The sequence below is a fragment of the Oncorhynchus clarkii genome, chromosome 11 (assembly GCF_045791955.1).
Source record: "Oncorhynchus clarkii lewisi isolate Uvic-CL-2024 chromosome 11, UVic_Ocla_1.0, whole genome shotgun sequence".
In the NCBI taxonomy this organism is placed as follows: Eukaryota; Metazoa; Chordata; class Actinopteri; order Salmoniformes; family Salmonidae; genus Oncorhynchus; species Oncorhynchus clarkii.
In genome coordinates this window covers 8,348,158-8,368,157 of record NC_092157.1, presented here as the reverse complement: position 1 = coordinate 8,368,157, position 20,000 = coordinate 8,348,158, and the positions used below count along the sequence as shown (strand labels likewise).

At 44.3% G+C, this 20,000-nt stretch overlaps 1 protein-coding gene across 1 annotated transcript in view; it reads right to left on the bottom strand.

The window, feature by feature from the left end:
- LOC139420147 (voltage-gated inwardly rectifying potassium channel KCNH2-like) overlaps positions 1-20,000 on the bottom strand; it is a 324,004-nt gene that overhangs the window by 133,956 nt on the left and 170,048 nt on the right. The window contains exons 3-5 of the mRNA XM_071169928.1: positions 9,247-9,396; positions 7,949-8,419; positions 827-1,038 (exon numbers count right to left, since the gene is read on the bottom strand). Coding sequence (XP_071026029.1) covers positions 827-1,038; positions 7,949-8,419; positions 9,247-9,396 — 833 coding nt within the window. The remainder of the gene's footprint in view (positions 1-826; positions 1,039-7,948; positions 8,420-9,246; positions 9,397-20,000) is intronic.

Genomic DNA, 20,000 nt, shown 5'->3' with positions numbered 1-20,000 from the left:
CCCTAACACACCCTTACCACACCCACCTCCCCCCTCCCCAGTCCCTCGCCCCTACCACACCCTACCTCACCCCTTCCATAGCCCTACCTCCCCCACATCACCCACCACACCTCTACCTCTACCTCACCCACTACACCTCTACCTCACCAACCACACCTCTACCTCACCTACCTCACCCCTAACACACCCTTACCACACCCACACCCAACTCCCCAGTCCCTCGCCCCTACCACACCCTACCTCACCCCTTCCATAGCCCTACCTCCCCCACATCACCCACCACACCTCTACCTCTACCTCACCAACCACACCTCTACCTCACCTACCTCACCCCTACCACACCCACCTCCCCCGTCCCTCACCCCTGCCACACCACTAACTCAGACCTTCCACACCCCTACCTCCCCCACATCACCCACCACACCACACCTCTACCTCACCTACCACCCCATTCGTACATACTAGATTCCTGAGCGGGTCAGGACCCACTTGCATAGAATTGTTCCCGAGAGCCGATATCCTGCATTCATTAATTTGTCTGTTTGACATTTGGATAAGAGGAAACCACGTCTACCTTCCTGCTCACTGAATGTCACTGTCAACACAATGCGCCCCAACAAGCTCCTGGATTCATTTATGTTTTTATCCTGATTTAAAATGTTTCCAACCCACCAGCTGATTTTCTTTGCAGCTTAGGCGCAGGTAACCGTGGGTATCCGACCTGACACAGGACTCTAATATATACCACTCCCACCCGTGCTCCACAGACACACCTGGCTTACACACACCGAACACACACACACACACACACAGATGGCCCTTTTACCTGAGTAACTTTCTCGGTGACGTGGTGTGTGCGGTCGATGAGCTTGCAAGGGGCTATGATGTCCATGTCCCCCCCGGGCAGCGCGATGAGGGGGTCCGCCTTGAAGTCCACGAAGTTCAGGGTGATCTGAGGGATTTTACTGATGGTGCGGTAACGCATGAGGTCTGAGTCAGACGTGGAGTTGAGGATGTTGGACTTGTTGTTCACCGCCCCTGAAAGAACACACTGTCAGAGGACTGCCCAGACTATTCGGACCACACCTGTGTTCAAACACTATATGATATCATTAGAAGTAGTAGGCCACACCACTCACCCCTACCATACAGATAGATTTAGTGGGCCACCTCATACAGCCCTACCATACAGATAGATTTAGTGGGCCACCTCATACAGCCCTACCATACAGATAGATTTAGTGGGCCACCTCATACAGCCCTACCATACAGATAGATTTAGTGGGCCACCTCATACTGCCCTACCATACAAATATATTTAGTGGGCCACCTCATACAGCCCTAGCATAAAGATAGATTTAGTGGGCCACCTCATACACCCCTACCATACAGATATATTTAGTAGGCCACACCCCTACCATACAGATAGATTTAGTGGGCCACCTCATACAGCCCTACCATATAGATAGATGTAGTGGTCCACCTCATACAGCCCTACCATACAGATAGATTTAGTGGGCCACACCCCTACCATACAGATATATTTAGTGGGCCACACCCCTACCATACAGAAAGATTTAGTGGGCCACACCCCTACCATACAGATAGATTTAGTGGGCCACACCCCTACCATACAGATAGATTTAGTGGGCCACCTCATACAGCCCTACCATACAGAGAGATTTAGTGGGCCACACCCCTACCATACAGATAGATTTAGTGGGCCACACCCCTACCATACAGATATATTTAGTGGGCCACACCCCTACCATACAGATAGATTTAGTGGGCCACACCCCTACCATACAGATAGATTTAGTGGAACACACCCCTACGATACAGATAGATTTAGTGGGCCACCTCATACAGCCCTACCATACAGATATATTTAGTGGGCCACCTCATACAGCCCTACCATACATATAGATTTAGTGGGCCACCTCATACAGTCCTACCATACAGATAGATTTAGTGGGCCACCTCATACACCCCTAACATACAGATATATTTAGTGGGCCACCTCATACAGCCCTACCATACAGATAGATTTAGTGGGACACCTCATACAGCACAACCATACCGATAGATTTAGTGGGCCACCTCATACAGCCCTATCAGACAGATAGATTTAGTGGGCCACCTCATACTGCCCTACCATACAGATAGATTTAGTGGGCCACCTCATACAGCCCTACCATACAGATAGATTTAGTGGGCCACCTCATACAGCCCTACCATACAGATAGATTTAGTGGGCCACACCCCTACCATACAGATAGATTTAGTGGGCCACCTCATACAGCCCTACCATACAGATAGATATAGTGGGCCACCTCATACAGCCCTACCATACAGATAGATTTAGTGGGCCACCTCATACAGCCCTACCATACAGATAGATTTAGTGGGCCACCTCATACAGCCCTACCATACAGATAGATTTAGTGGGCCACCTCATACAGCCCTACCATACAGATAGATTTAGTGGGCCACCTCATACAGCCCTACCATACAGAACGATTTAGTGGGCCACCTCATACAGCCCTATCAGACAGATAGATTTAGTGGGCCACCTCATACTGCCCTACCATACAGATAGATTTAGTGAGCCACCTCATACAGCCCTACCATACAGATAGATTTAGTGGGCCACCTCATACAGCCCTACCATACAGATAGATTTAGTGGGCCACACCCCTACCATACAGATAGATTTAGTGGGCCACACCCCTACCATACAGATATATTTAGTGGGCCACACCCCTACCATACAGATAGATTTAGTGGGCCACACCCCTACCATACAGATAGATTTAGTGGGCCACACCCCTACGATACAGATAGATTTAGTGGGCCACCTCATACAGCCCTACCATACAGATATATTTAGTGGGCCACCTCATACAGCCCTACCATACATATAGATTTAGTGGGCCACCTCATACAGTCCTACCATACAGATAGATTTAGTGGGCCACCTCATACACCCCTAACATACAGATAGATTTAGTGGGCCACCTCATACAGCCCTACCATACAGATATATTTAGTGGGCCACCTCATACAGCCCTACCATACAGATAGATTTAGTGGGCCACCTCATACAGCACAACCATACCGATAGATTTAGTGGGCCACCTCATACAGCCCTATCAGACAGATAGATTTAGTGGGCCACCTCATACTGCCCTACCATACAGATAGATTTAGTGGGCCACCTCATACAGCCCTACCATACAGATAGATTTAGTGGGCCACCTCATACAGCCCTACCATACAGATAGATTTAGTGGGCCACACCCCTACCATACAGATAGATTTAGTGGGCCACCTCATACAGCCCTACCATACAGATAGATTTAGTGGGCCACCTCATACAGCCCTACCATACAGATAGATTTAGTGGGCCACCTCATACTGCCCTACCATACAAATATATTTAGTGGGCCACCTCATACAGCCCTAGCATAAAGATAGATTTAGTGGGCCACCTCATACACCCCTACCATACAGATATATTTAGTAGGCCACACCCCTACCATACAGATAGATTTAGTGGGCCACCTCATACAGCCCTACCATATAGATAGATGTAGTGGTCCACCTCATACAGCCCTACCATACAGATAGATTTAGTGGGCCACACCCCTACCATACAGATATATTTAGTGGGCCACACCCCTACCATACAGAAAGATTTAGTGGGCCACACCCCTACCATACAGATAGATTTAGTGGGCCACACCCCTACCATACAGATAGATTTAGTGGGCCACCTCATACAGCCCTACCATACAGAGAGATTTAGTGGGCCACACCCCTACCATACAGATAGATTTAGTGGGCCACACCCCTACCATACAGATATATTTAGTGGGCCACACCCCTACCATACAGATAGATTTAGTGGGCCACACCCCTACCATACAGATAGATTTAGTGGAACACACCCCTACGATACAGATAGATTTAGTGGGCCACCTCATACAGCCCTACCATACAGATATATTTAGTGGGCCACCTCATACAGCCCTACCATACATATAGATTTAGTGGGCCACCTCATACAGTCCTACCATACAGATAGATTTAGTGGGCCACCTCATACACCCCTAACATACAGATATATTTAGTGGGCCACCTCATACAGCCCTACCATACAGATAGATTTAGTGGGACACCTCATACAGCACAACCATACCGATAGATTTAGTGGGCCACCTCATACAGCCCTATCAGACAGATAGATTTAGTGGGCCACCTCATACTGCCCTACCATACAGATAGATTTAGTGGGCCACCTCATACAGCCCTACCATACAGATAGATTTAGTGGGCCACCTCATACAGCCCTACCATACAGATAGATTTAGTGGGCCACACCCCTACCATACAGATAGATTTAGTGGGCCACCTCATACAGCCCTACCATACAGATAGATATAGTGGGCCACCTCATACAGCCCTACCATACAGATAGATTTAGTGGGCCACCTCATACAGCCCTACCATACAGATAGATTTAGTGGGCCACCTCATACAGCCCTACCATACAGATAGATTTAGTGGGCCACCTCATACAGCCCTACCATACAGATAGATTTAGTGGGCCACCTCATACAGCCCTACCATACAGAACGATTTAGTGGGCCACCTCATACAGCCCTATCAGACAGATAGATTTAGTGGGCCACCTCATACTGCCCTACCATACAGATAGATTTAGTGAGCCACCTCATACAGCCCTACCATACAGATAGATTTAGTGGGCCACCTCATACAGCCCTACCATACAGATAGATTTAGTGGGCCACACCCCTACCATACAGATAGATTTAGTGGGCCACACCCCTACCATACAGATATATTTAGTGGGCCACACCCCTACCATACAGATAGATTTAGTGGGCCACACCCCTACCATACAGATAGATTTAGTGGGCCACACCCCTACGATACAGATAGATTTAGTGGGCCACCTCATACAGCCCTACCATACAGATATATTTAGTGGGCCACCTCATACAGCCCTACCATACATATAGATTTAGTGGGCCACCTCATACAGTCCTACCATACAGATAGATTTAGTGGGCCACCTCATACACCCCTAACATACAGATAGATTTAGTGGGCCACCTCATACAGCCCTACCATACAGATATATTTAGTGGGCCACCTCATACAGCCCTACCATACAGATAGATTTAGTGGGCCACCTCATACAGCACAACCATACCGATAGATTTAGTGGGCCACCTCATACAGCCCTATCAGACAGATAGATTTAGTGGGCCACCTCATACTGCCCTACCATACAGATAGATTTAGTGGGCCACCTCATACAGCCCTACCATACAGATAGATTTAGTGGGCCACCTCATACAGCCCTACCATACAGATAGATTTAGTGGGCCACACCCCTACCATACAGATAGATTTAGTGGGCCACCTCATACAGCCCTACCATACAGATAGATTTAGTGGGCCACCTCATACAGTCCTACCATACAGATAGATTTAGTGGGCCACCTCATACAGCCCTACCATACAGATAGATTTAGTGGGCCACCTCATACAGCCCTACCATACAGATAGATTTAGTGGGCCACCTCATACAGCCCTACCATACAGATAGATTTAGTGGGCCACCTCATACAGCCCTACCATACAGAACGATTTAGTGGGCCACCTCATACAGCCCTATCAGACAGATAGATTTAGTGGGCCACCTCATACTGCCCTACCATACAGATAGATTTAGTGAGCCACCTCATACAGCCCTACCATACAGATAGATTTAGTGGGCCACCTCATACAGCCCTACCATACAGATAGATTTAGTGGGCCACACCCCTACCATACAGATAGATTTAGTGGGCCACCTCATACAGCCCTACCATACAGATAGATATAGTGGGCCACCTCATACAGCTCTACCATACAGATCAATTTAGTGGGCCACCTCATATAGCCCTACCATACAGATGGATTTAGTGGGCCACAGCACACAGCTCTACCATACAGATAGATTTAGTGGGCCACAGCACACAGCCCTACCATACAGATAGATTTAGTGGGCCACCTCATACAGCCCTACCATACAGATAGATTTAGTGGGCCACCTCATACACCCCTAACATACAGATATATTTAGTGGGCCACCTCATACAGCCCTACCATACAGATAGATTTAGTGGGCCACCTCATACAGCACAACCATACCGATAGATTTAGTGGGCCACCTCATACAGCCCTATCATACAGATAGATTTAGTGGGCCACCTCATACTGCCCTACCATACAGATAGATTTAGTGGGCCACCTCATACAGCCCTACCATACAGATAGATTTAGTGGGCCACCTCATACAGCCCTACCATACAGATAGATTTAGTGGGCCACACCCCTACCATACAGATAGATTTAGTGGGCCACCTCATACAGCCCTACCATACAGATAGATATAGTGGGCCACCTCATACAGCCCTACCATACAGATAGATTTAGTGGGCCACCTCATACAGCCCTACCATACAGATAGATTTAGTGGGCCACCTCATACAGCCCTACCATACAGATAGATTTAGTGGGCCACCTCATACAGCCCTACCATACAGATAGATTTAGTGGGCCACCTCATACAGCCCTACCATACAGAACGATTTAGTGGGCCACCTCATACAGCCCTATCAGACAGATAGATTTAGTGGGCCACCTCATACTGCCCTACCATACAGATAGATTTAGTGAGCCACCTCATACAGCCCTACCATACAGATAGATTTAGTGGGCCACCTCATACAGCCCTACCATACAGATAGATTTAGTGGGCCACACCCCTACCATACAGATAGATTTAGTGGGCCACCTCATACAGCCCTACCATACAGATAGATATAGTGGGCCACCTCATACAGCCCTACCATACAGATCAATTTAGTGGGCCACCTCATATAGCCCTACCATACAGATGGATTTAGTGGGCCACAGCACACAGCCCTACCATACAGATAGATTTAGTGGGCCACCTCATACAGCCCTACCATACAGATAGATGTAGTGGGCCACCTCATACAGCCCTACCATACAGATAGATGTAGTGGGCCACCTCATACAGCCCTACCATACAGATAGATTTAGTGGGCCACCTCATACAGCCCTACCATACAGTTTGGGAGCATAATAAAACGTGTGGTTAAATACTGTACCACCAGGAAATATAGGGGTCTTTAATGTATTTCAAACCTTCTAAAATACCAAGGAAGTAGGTGCTAATAGATACTACAACATACAGATTCCTAGTTCCTACTGCACTGTTTACCCCTGTGTGTTTACCCCTGTGTGTTTGGTATCCCTGTGTGTTTACCCCTGTGTGCTTATCCCTGTGTGTTTACCCCTGTGTGTTTGGTATCCCTGTGTGTTTACCCCTGTGTCTTTACCCCTGTGTGTTTGGTATCCCTGTGTGTTTACCCCTGTGTGTTTGGTATCCCTGTGTGTTTACCCCTGTGTCTTTACCCCTGTGTGTTTACCCCTGTGTGTTTGGTATCCCTGTGTGTTTGGTATCCCTGTGTCTTTACCCCTGTGTGTTTACCCCTGTGTGTTTACCCCTGTGTCTTTACCCCTGTGTGTTTACCCTGTGTGTTTGGTATCCCTGTGTGTTTGGTATCCCTGTGTGTTTGGTATCCCTGTGTGTTTACCCCTGTGTGTTTGGTATCCCTGTGTGTTTACCCCTGTGTGTTTACCCCTGTGTGTTTACCCCTTTGTGTTTACCCCTGTGTCTTTACCCCTGTGTGTTTACCCCTGTGTCTTTACCCCTGTGTCTTTACCCCTGTGTGTTTGGTATCCAGCTCAAATACAGGCAAGGAGGTGGTGTGTATTTTCTTTCTCAAGGTGCAATTCCATTTGGAAATATACCCCCCCCCCGCCCTCCTCCCTCCTCCCCCACCTGTGCTGTTGTGGATGGGTCCGACCGTGCTGTACTTCCGACATGACGGAGGCCGCATGGCCTCGATGTCATCCACCGACGACGCCCGCCGTAAGCTGTGGAAGCTCTCGCGGGAGCGGCTGTGTGACAGGCTGCAGTTGGACACCGAGGCATCTGGGTTAAACATCCGAAGGGTGATGCGGGGCGACGACTGGCCGAGGGGCATCGAGGAAGTTGCAGGCTCTGAGCCAAGCAAGGTGCGCTGGTCCTCGGGCCACAGCAGGTCCGGCCTGGTGCTGCTGCTTCCACTGTTGGATCTCTGGTGCTCCAGAGGTAAGGGGGGCAGAGAGAGCAGCTCTCCCAAAGCCAGGGACTTGTGGCTGGGGTGGCTGGGGGCTGGGAGGTACCCAGGCTCCGGGTCATCCAGAGAAGCCTTGCTATTGCTGAGTGAGCGGCGTGAGGGCAGACGGAGCTTGAAGCCACGTGGCCGGCCTAGAGAAAGAGGAAGAGGGAAGAAGGTGGAAGCAAATTAAACGAGAGAGGAAGAGTAAAACATGGTGGTAAAGAGACAGACAGGGAGAGAAAGAGAGTGAGTGGGAGAGAGGAAAGCAGGCAGGGAAAGAAAGGAAAGAGACAGTGGGAGAGAGGAAAGCAGGGAGGGAAAGAAAGGAAAGAGACAGTGGGAGAGAGGGGTAGGTATTGGTGGGAGAGAGAGAGAGAGAGAGAGAGAGAGAGAGAGAGAGAGAGAGAGAGGGGTAGGTATTGGTGGGAGAGAGAGAGAGAGAGAGAGAGAGAGGGGGGGGGGTAGGTATTGGTGGGAGAGAGAGAGAGAGAGAGAGAGAGAGAGAGGGGTAGGTATTGGTGGGAGAGAGAGAGAGCGAGAGAGAGAGGGGTAGGTATTGGTGGGAGAGAGAGAGAGAGAGAGAGAGGGGGGGTAGGTATTAGTGGGAGAGAGAGAGAGAGAGAGGGGGGGGGGTAGGTATTGGTGGGAGAGAGAGAGAGAGAGAGGGGTAGGTATTGGTGGGAGAGAGAGAGAGAGAGAGAGAGAGGGGTAGGTATTGGTGGGAGAGAGAGAGAGAGAGAGAGGGGTAGGTATTGGTGGGAGAGAGAGAGAGAGAGAGAGAGAGAGAGAGAGAGAGAGAGAGAGAGAGAGAGAGAGAGAGAGAGAGAGATAAATACATTTAATTGAACTACCGTAAAACTTAAATTAATAGCCCGGGCATTTATTTGCTTCAATCACTGAACACAACCGTTTTCAATATTTTAAGGGGGGCAGCTTGTGGAGAGCTGTGGAGAGCCAAGGGGGAAGTTTTGGTTACCTGTGGGGAGCCAAGGGGGAAGTTTGTGGTTGAGGTTCTGGTTGGGCTGTTTGTTGTCTGACATGACTTCAAAGTTGAGGATGAACATGATCACCAGGCCATCCTCATTCTTCACCGGCACCACATCCACCAGACACAGGAAACACACACCTGGCAGAGAGAGGGAGAGAGAGGGGGGAGGGGGAGCGAGAGAGAGAGAGAGAGAGAGAGGGGGGGGGGGATTAGATGACATGAAACACAAACACCAACAGAGGGTTGTAGGCACAAAAACACAGAGAGCTACACACACACACACACACACACACACACACACACTGACGCAGGCTGGCGTTTTTGGGGATAGGTCTTGTCCTTGAGGGAGAAATGAGTCCTGCTAAATAGGCCAGCTGCAAAGTCAAATTGGCTATTGTAAAAATTCAGGAAAAACATTTGCTCTTAATTTAAGGTTAGAGTCAGGTTTTATGACTTTGTGGCTGTGCCAGCTAGCAACCACTCTGCAGGGCTGCCTCCAGAACAACATTCATGACGAGAAAGGCTAACCTGCCAGAATAACACACACACAGATATTCAGAAATACACTGGTGCACATCATTCCCACCTAATGCCTTGAGACAACCACAGTGATTTCACTTCACAAGAGCGTGAAAATCTATTTCACTGAGCATGAAATCAGACTTTATTGCCATATGTAGCTGTTCAACTACAGAGCACTGTTTCAGTAGGAATTAATACAATGACTGATTCAGTAGGAATGAATACAATGAGTCTTTCAGTAGGAATGAGTACAATGAGTCTTTCAGTAGGAATGAATACAATGAGTCTTTCAGTAGGAATGAATACAATGAGTCTTTCAGTAGGAATGAATACAATGAGTCTTTCAGTAGGAATGAATACAATGAGTCTTTCAGTAGGAATGAATACAATGAGTATTTCAGTAGGAATGAATACAATGACTCTTTCAGTAGGAATGAATACAATGAGTCTTTCAGTAGGAATGAATACAATGAGTCTTTCAGTAGGAATGAATACAATGAGTCTTTCAGTAGGAATGAATACAATGAGTCTTTCAGTAGGGTTGAATACAATGAGTCTTTCAGTAGGAATGAATACAATGAGTCTTTCAGTAGGAATTAATACAATGAGTCTTTCAGTAGGAATGAATACAATGAGTCTTTCAGTAGGAATGAATACAATGAGTCTTTCAGTAGGAATGAATACAATGAGTCTTTCAGTAGGAATGAATACAATGAGTCTTTCAGTAGGAATGAATACAATGAGTCTTTCAGTAGGAATGAATACAATGAGTCTTTCAGTAGGAATGAATACAATGAGTCTTTCAGTAGGGTTGAATACAATGAGTCTTTCAGTAGGAATGAATACAATGAGTCTTTCAGTAGGAATTAATACAATGAGTCTTTCAGTAGGAATGAATACAATGAGTCTTTCAGTAGGAATGAATACAATGAGTCTTTCAGTAGGAATGAATACAATGAGTCTTTCAGTAGGAATGAATACAATGAGTCTTTCAGTAGGAATGAATACAATGAGTCTTTCAGTAGGAATGAATACAATGAGTCTTTCAGTAGGAATGAATACAATGAGTCTTTCAGTAGGAATGAATACAATGAGTCTTTCAGTAGGAATGAATACAATGAGTCTTTCAGTAGGGTTGAATACAATGAGTCTTTCAGTAGGAATGAATACAATGAGTATTTCAGTAGGAATGAATACAATGAGTCTTTCAGTAGGAATGAATACAATGAGTCTTTCAGTAGGAATGAATACAATGAGTCTTTCAGTAGGAATGAATACAATGAGTCTTTCAGTAGGAATGAATACAATGAGTCTTTCAGTAGGGTTGAATACAATGAGTCTTTCAGTAGGAATGAATACAATGAGTCTTTCAGTAGGAATGAATACAATGAGTCTTTCAGTAGGAATGAATACAATGAGTCTTTCAGTAGGAATGAATACAATGAGTCTTTCAGTAGGAATGAATACAATGAGTCTTTCAGTAGGAATGAATACAATGAGTCTTTCAGTAGGGTTGAATACAATGAGTCTTTCAGTAGGAATGAATACAATGAGTCTTTCAGTAGGAATGAATACAATGAGTCTTTCAGTAGGAATGAATACAATGAGTCTTTCAGTAGGAATGAATACAATGAGTCTTTCAGTAGGAATGAATACAATGAGTCTTTCAGTAGGAATGAATACAATGAGTCTTTCAGTAGGAATGAATACAATGAGTCTTTCAGTAGGAATGAATACAATGAGTCTTTCAGTAGGAATGAATACAATGAGTCTTTCAGTAGGAATGAATACAATGAGTCTTTCAGTAGGAATGAATACAATGAGTCTTTCAGTAGGGTTGAATACAATGAGTCTTTCAGTAGGAATAAATACAATGAGTCTTTCAGTAGGAATGAATACAATGAGTCTTTCAGTAGGAATGAATACAATGAGTCTTTCAGTAGGAATGAATACAATGAGTCTTTCAGTAGGAATGAATACAATGAGTCTTTCAGTAGGAATGAATACAATGAGTCTTTCAGTAGGAATGAATACAATGAGTCTTTCAGTAGGAATGAATACAATGAGTCTTTCAGTAGGAATGAATACAATGAGTCTTTCAGTAGGAATGAATACAATGAGTCTTTCAGTAGGGTTGAATACAATGAGTCTTTCAGTAGGAATGAATACAATGAGTCTTTCAGTAGGAATGAATACAATGAGTCTTTCAGTAGGAATGAATACAATGAGTCTTTCAGTAGGAATGAATACAATGAGTCTTTCAGTAGGAATGAATACAATGAGTCTTTCAGTAGGAATGAATACAATGAGTCTTTCAGTAGGAATGAATACAATTAGTCTTTCAGTAGGAATGAATACAATGAGTCTTTCAGTAGGAATGAATACAATGAGTCTTTCAGTAGGAATGAATACAATGAGTCTTTCAGTAGGAATGAATACAATGAGTCTTTCAGTAGGAATGAATACAATGAGTCTTTCAGTAGGAATTAATAAAATGGCTGTTTCAGTAGATGCGAAAACAATGACTGTTTAACTAGGAATTAATTAAAAATGACTGCTTCAGTAAGGTTTAATGATATAACTTTTAGTAGAGTTGAATTGAATGAAAAGCAAACGTGTTGATTGTGCTTTAACTCCTATTTTGAATGTCATCAGTGACCCTGTGTATATTTCAGTACTGTAGATTAAGCAGCTCAGCAGTGACCCTGTGTATATTTCAGTACTGTAGTTTAATCAGCTCAGCAGTGACCCTGTGTATATTTCAGTACTGTAGTTTAATCAGCTCAGCAGTGACCCTGGGGATATTTCAGTACTGTAGTTTAATCAGCTCAGCAGTGACCCTGTGTATATTTCAGTACTATAGTTTAAGCAGCTCAGCAGTGACCCTGTCGTTAGAAAGCAGGAATCCATTTTGTTTTGACGAATTAACATTTTTTTTAAAGAATCAACAAGGTTGTAACTGATTACCCCACCCAAAAGACACACCATTCAACATGACTACAGTACACACGGAACGCTCCTTCTCAAAACTTACAGGGCACCTTCAAGTCAAATGTTCCCTTCTTCATAACCCTATCCTAGCTCTGCCCTGCCCCGCCCCATGTCCTTACCCTCACCTGGGTATGTAGTCAGTGACTGGCGCTGGGTTGGCGTTGACACACAGGGTTAGCTAGGTTGGCAACAGCCTCTGCAAACTATATAGTACTGTGTTGTGGACACGCGAGTGAGTGTTCAGTCTAGCGCCCAGCCGTCATTGATCTCTGAGCCATCACACCACAGGAGAGTGGCCCATGGAGGGGATTGGACCGCTCCGTAATCCCCACACAGACAAGGGAAAACTGTATGAGGATTACAGGCCACCTCACACCCACCATCTGGCTCTCACCCTCGATGTGTGTATGTGAGTGTGAGTGTGAGAGTGAATGTGTGTGTGTGTGTGTGTGAGAGAGTGTGTGTATGAGTGTGTGCTGTGTTCACCAATGCTCTTAACAATCCGATGTACATTAGACAGACAATTAATACGTTTATCCTCCCTCATGCCCAAATAAGGTAATATGATCACAAAGTCGACCCATCATGAAGTGACAGACTGTATCTGTCACGCCCTGACCTTAGTTATCTATGTTTTCTGTATTATTTTGGTCAGGTCAGGGTGTGACGAGGGTGGGTATGTGTGTTTACCCTGTCTAGGGTTTTTGTATACCTATGGGGTTTTGGTATTGTCTAGGTAAATGTAGGTCTATGGTGGCCTAAATTGGTTCCCAATCAGAGGCAGCTGTTTATCATTGTCTCTGATTGAGGATCCTATTTAGGTTGCCATTTTCCTTTTTGGTTTTGTGGGTTATTGTCTATGTGTAGTTGCCTGTCAGCACGCGTGGCTGTTAGCGGCACGGTTTGTTTAGTGTTCTTCGTGTAATAAAAGAAGAACATATTCTTATCACGTTGTGCCTTGGTCTCCTCCTTATGACGAACGTGACAGTATCATACCAACATATAAACCTGCACAGGTCTGTGGATGCTATGGTGATGGTGGACTGTGTGTAACTGCCTTTGTGCCGCACTTACTCATTACAATGTACTGTATCTCGTGCTATTGTCTTAGCACCATTTGATACAAGGTGGGGCAATGTCATTCCTATTCCATTCATTTATTATGAAATTTCAAAGTAATCTAGGAGTGCACTCTTCCACACTCCACACTCTTCCAATTTTCCTGGCCCATACAGCCCATTAAAGTCCAGCTATAGTGTTCTGTTTGTTGGTAGTTCTGAGCGATCAAGGTTTTCGCTTTCGATAATCTTTCTAGACATTAAATACACTAATGCATTATGTGGGTGGAATGCTGTAACAACACAGAATAAAACAATTAGTACAAGCCCCATGATGGTACTGACTAGCAATTATCACTTATTAGACATAATTTATTACTTTACTTTAATAAAATATTTCAGTTGTGTATATTACATTAGTTTTATTTGATGACTTAATTATGTAATTCCAAGTCATTTTATTTTTTATTTATCCGTTATTTTACCAGGTAAGTTGACTGAGAAGCAATGACCTGGGGAATAGTTACAGGGGAGAGGAGGGGGATGAATGAGCCAATTGTAAACTGGGGATGATTAGGTGACCTTGATGGTTTGTGGGTCAGATTGGGAATTTAGCCAGGACACCAGGGTTAACACCCCTACTCTTACGATAAGTGCCATGGGATATTTAATGACCTCAGAGTCAGGACACCCGTTTAACGTCCCATCCGAAAGACGGCACCCTACACAGGGCAATGTCCCCAATCACTGCCCTGGGGCATTGGGATATTTTTTTAGACCAGAGGAAAGAGTGCCTCCTACTGGCCCAACACAACACCATCATCTCATCTCTATAGAGCTGCTGCCTCTGCTGTCTGACAAAATCACTATTTAAGTAGTCCTTCGAAGTAAATAACGCATTGTTTTATGACTGCTGAATACCAACTATCAATCACTTAGATCATGTAGAGATACCTCGGGAAGTTTTCTGCGGAAAACTAAGTAGAGTATTGGCCTGTTGGAAACTCCCTACTACACTGCAGTTTTTATTTATCTCCAGAGAAACTGAACGAAATGGAATTCAACTAACTGAAATGATGTCAGTGTTCAACACCTCTCTCTCTGACAAAAACGCACATGTGCTTGGCCAGGCGCGCACGCACACGCAAACACACACACACACACACACACACACACACACACACACACACACACACACACACACTGTAACAATGTACGCTGAGAGAGAGAGTGAAAACATTTAATAAATGAACAAACATGAAACACTAACAGCACACCGACATGAAACACTAACAGCACACCGACATGAAACACTAACAGCACACCGACATGAAACACTAACAGCACACCGACATGAAACACTAACAGCACACCGACATGAAACACTAACAGCACACCGACATGAAACAATAACAGCACACCGACATGAAACAATAACGCCTGGGGAAGGAACCAAAGTGAGGGACATAAATATGGCAGGTAATCAAGGAGGTGATGGAGTCCAGGTGAGTGTCAAGAGACGCTGGTGACAGGTGTGAGCAATAATCAACAGCCTGGTGACCTAGAGGCTGGAGAGGGAGCACACGTGACACACACACAGGATTAAAAAAATCTACGAGAAGAGGATTTGACTTCAATTCATTACACGTTCTCAGTTATGACAACCTGCATTGTCATAACTCAAGTCACTTCATAAACATTACAACACTTGGGGGGTGAAACATAGACATGTACAGTGCCTTCAAAAGGTATTCACACCCCTTGACTTTTCCCACATTTTGTTGTGTTACAAAGTGGGATTATAATGGATTAAATGGTCATTTCTTGTCAACACTCTACACAAAATACTCTGTAATGTCAAAGTGAAAAATGTTTTTAATTTTTTTTTTTTTTTTTTTAACACTAGTATATCTTAATTAGATATTTGCCCCGAAGATAACTCTGTATTAAAGACAAAAAGGGAATTCCCTTTTCTGCAATATTACTTTAGTGTCTTGTTGTAAACAGGATGCATGTTCTGGAATGCATTATTTTCTCTGTAAAACCTTCTTTTCACAGAGGAAGCTGTTTATCGTTGTCTCTGGTTAGTATTTTGGAGTAACAATGTTGTTGACCCATCCTCAGTTTTCTCCTCAGTTCCTTCTCAGTTTTCTCGCCTCATGTTGATATCCCTGAATGGTTTCCTTCCTCTCTGGCAACTGAGTTAGGAGAGGAATCTTTGTATTGACTGGGTGTATTGACACAGCATCCAAAGCCTAATTAAACATTTCACCATGCTCAAAGGGATATTCAGTGTCTGTTTTTTTTGTTGATCTACCAACCAGTGCCTCTTAGTGAGGCATTGGAAAACCTCCCCGATCGGGTCCCACATCTGTAATAGTACAAAGCAGATAATCCCAGAAACGTTATAGGAAAGTTTACAAGGGATAAAAGGGGATTAGAGAACTATAAACATCAATTAGGCCGCCCCAAGGTAACCCTTACCAACCCGTTTGCCCCTGTCCCAAAAGGAAATGGCCATCTCTCCTCACCCCGTGATGTGTAGAATTAGGGCCTTTTTGGAAAACAGATTAAGCGAGACATTCCTTTCCTTCCTATGCAGGGGGTTAAGGGGCAGCGCTGAGCTCTGGGATTTCAAGATGAAGCGTGATGGTGATGATGTTTTATTGGGCTCTGAATGGGTGATGGAGTTTAGAAGTAGAAGAACATATCAGTGTTGAAAATGTACATTATTAACTGATGAAGGACTGTCAGATGACTGATGAAAGACTGTCAGGGAACTAAGGAAAGACTGTCAGGTAACTGATGAAACACTGTCAGGTAACTGATAAAAGACTGTCAGGGAACTGATGAAAGACTGTCAGGTAACTGATGAAAGACTGTAAGGGAACTGATGAAAGACTGTCAGGGAACTGATGAAAGACTGTCAGTGAACTGAGGAAAGACTGTCAGGTAACTGATGAAAGACTGTCAGGTAACTGATGAAAGACTGTCAGGGAACTGATGAAAGACTCAGGTGACTGATGAAAGACTGTCAGGGAACTGAGGAAAGACTGTCAGGGAACTGATGAAAGACTGTCAGATGACTGATGAAAGACTGTAAGGGAACTGATGAAAGACTGTCAGGGAACTGATGAAAGACTGTCAGATGACTGATGAAAGACAGTCAGGGAACTGATGAAAGACTGTCAGGGAACTGAGGAAAGACTGTCAGGGAACTGATGAAAGACTGTCAGGGAACTGATGAAAGACTGTCAGGGAACTTATGAAAGACTGTCAGATTACTGATGAAAGACTGTCAGGTAACTGATGAAAGACTGTTAGATGACTGATGAAAGACTGTCAGGGAACTGATGAAAGACTGTCAGGTAACTGATGAAAGACTGTCAGGGAACTGATGAAAGACTGTCAGGGAACTGATGAAAGACTGTCAGGGAACTGATGAAAGACTGTTAGATGACTGATGAAAGACTGCCAGGGAACTGATGAAAGACTGTCAGGGAACTGATGAAAGACTGTCAGGGAACTGATGAAAGACTGTCAGATAACTGATGAAAGACTGTCAGGTAACTGATGAAAGACTGTCAGGTAACTGATGAAAGACTGTCAGGGAACTGATGAAAGACTGTCAGGTAACTGATGAAAGACTGTTAGATGACTGATGAAAGACTGTCAGGGAACTGATGAAAGACTGTCAGTGAACTGAGGAAAGACTGTCAGGTAACTGATGAAAGACTGTCAGGTAACTGATGAAAGACTGTCAGGGAACTGATGAAAGACTCAGGTGACTGATGAAAGACTGTCAGGGAACTGAGGAAAGACTGTCAGGGAACTGATGAAAGACTGTCAGATGACTGATGAAAGACTGTAAGGGAACTGATGAAAGACTGTCAGGGAACTGATGAAAGACTGTCAGATGACTGATGAAAGACTGTCAGGGAACTGATGAAAGACTGTCAGGGAACTGAGGAAAGACTGTCAGGGAACTGATGAAAGACTGTCAGGGAACTGATGAAAGACTGTCAGGGAACTTATGAAAGACTGTCAGATTACTGATGAAAGACTGTCAGGTAACTGATGAAAGACTGTTAGATGACTGATGAAAGACTGTCAGGGAACTGATGAAAGACTGTCAGGTAACTGATGAAAGACTGTCAGGGAACTGATGAAAGACTGTCAGGGAACTGATGAAAGACTGTCAGGTAACTGATGAAAGACTGTCAGGGAACTGATGAAAGACTGTTAGATGACTGATGAAAGACTGTCAGGGAACTGATGAAAGACTGTCAGGGAACTGATGAAAGACTGTCAGATAACTGATGAAAGACTGTCAGGTAACTGATGAAAGACTGTCAGGTAACTGATGAAAGACTGTCAGGGAACTGATGAAAGACTGTCAGGTAACTGATGAAAGACTGTTAGATGACTGATGAAAGACTGTCAGGTAACTGATGAAAGACTGTCAGGTAACTGATGAAAGACTGTCAGGTAACTGATGAAAGACTGCCAGGGAACTGATGAAAGACTGTTAGATGACTGATGAAAGACTGTCAGGGAACTGATGAAAGACTGTCAGGGAACTGATGAAAGACTGTCAGATAACTGATGAAAGACTGTCAGGTAACTGATTAAAGACTGTCAGGTGACTGATGAAAGACTGTCAAAGGACTGATGAAAGACTTTCAGGTAACTAACTGATGGCTCATCAGGGGATTAGTGATGATAGCATCTCTGAGCTGTGGCCAGAGACAAACTGAAGAACAGATTTCATGAGAAAAGAACATGAAGAGGAAAGGACAGAGAAAATTAGGCTACATGACATTAGAGAGACTCTGAGGTGTGACAGAGTAAGGGAATGTGACACCGTTGTGGAGAGAAGATTGAGCTGCATTACGTTAGAGAGAGATTCTGAGGCTTTGTGTCTTGTACATTTCCATAATCAATGTTAAACGTAGAGGCGGAATCACATTTAACATTGATCAGGAATCTTTTGGATTTGTTTATTTTTGTTTCTTAGGACATACGTCAAAGTGGTACACTGTTGTATTTCCAAGGACACCATCGCCCTCTTGTGGCCAACTAGTGTAATTGGATCAGGTCAGATGGTTGTGGTTTACAGCATGTTCCTCAAAGCCCCAACAAACAGCGGCATAGCCAACCACGAATATGGACTCGTACAGTAGGTGAGTCTGTGCAAAACTGTGTGGGCCAGAAGTCAATATACAATACAGGAGTTGTACAACACGTAAAATGGTGTATTAGATTGTCATTGCTTATCAAAACTGACATCTTCTATCTTACTGAAGACCTAGATCAACCAAGAACACAGTCACATAAGGATTAAGCTACTGCAAAAAAAATGCTCAAGTGAAGCTGTGCTCAAGAACACAATGTAAAAGTATTCAAATAAGTAACCTTCAAGCTGTGATGTAACACATGTCAAAGTATTCACAGAGCAGTCACCTTCAAGCTGTGATTTAACTCATTTTTTATTTTTATTTGACCTTTATTTAACTAGGCAAGTCAGTTAAGAACAAATTCTTATTTACAATGACGGCCTAGGAACTGCCTGTTCAGGGGCAGAACGACAGATTTGTACCTTGTCAGCTCGGGGGTTTGAACTTGCAACCTTCCGGTTACTAGTCCAACGCTCTAACCACTAGGCTACCCTGCCGCCCCATTTAAAAGTGTTCACAGAACAGTCACCTTCTAGCTGTGATGTAACAAATGTCAACGTAATCACAGAACAGTCACCTTCAAGCTGTGATGTAACAAATGTCAACGTATTCACAGAACAGTCACCTTCAAGCTGTGATGTAACAAATGTCAAAGTATTCACAGAACAGTCACCTTCAAGCTGTGATGTAACAAATGTCAAAGTATTCACAGAACAGTCACCTTCAAGCTGTGATGTAACAAATGTCAAAGTATTCACAGAACAGTCACCTTCTAGCTGTGATGTAACAAATGTCAACGTAATCACAGAACAGTCACCTTCAAGCTGTGATGTAACAAATGTCAACGTATTCACAGAACAGTCACCTTCAAGCTGTGATGTAACAAATGTCAAAGTATTCACAGAACAGTCACCTTCAAGCTGTGATGTAACAAATGTCAAAGTATTCACAGAACAGTCACCTTCTAGCTGTGATGTAACAAATGTCAAAGTAT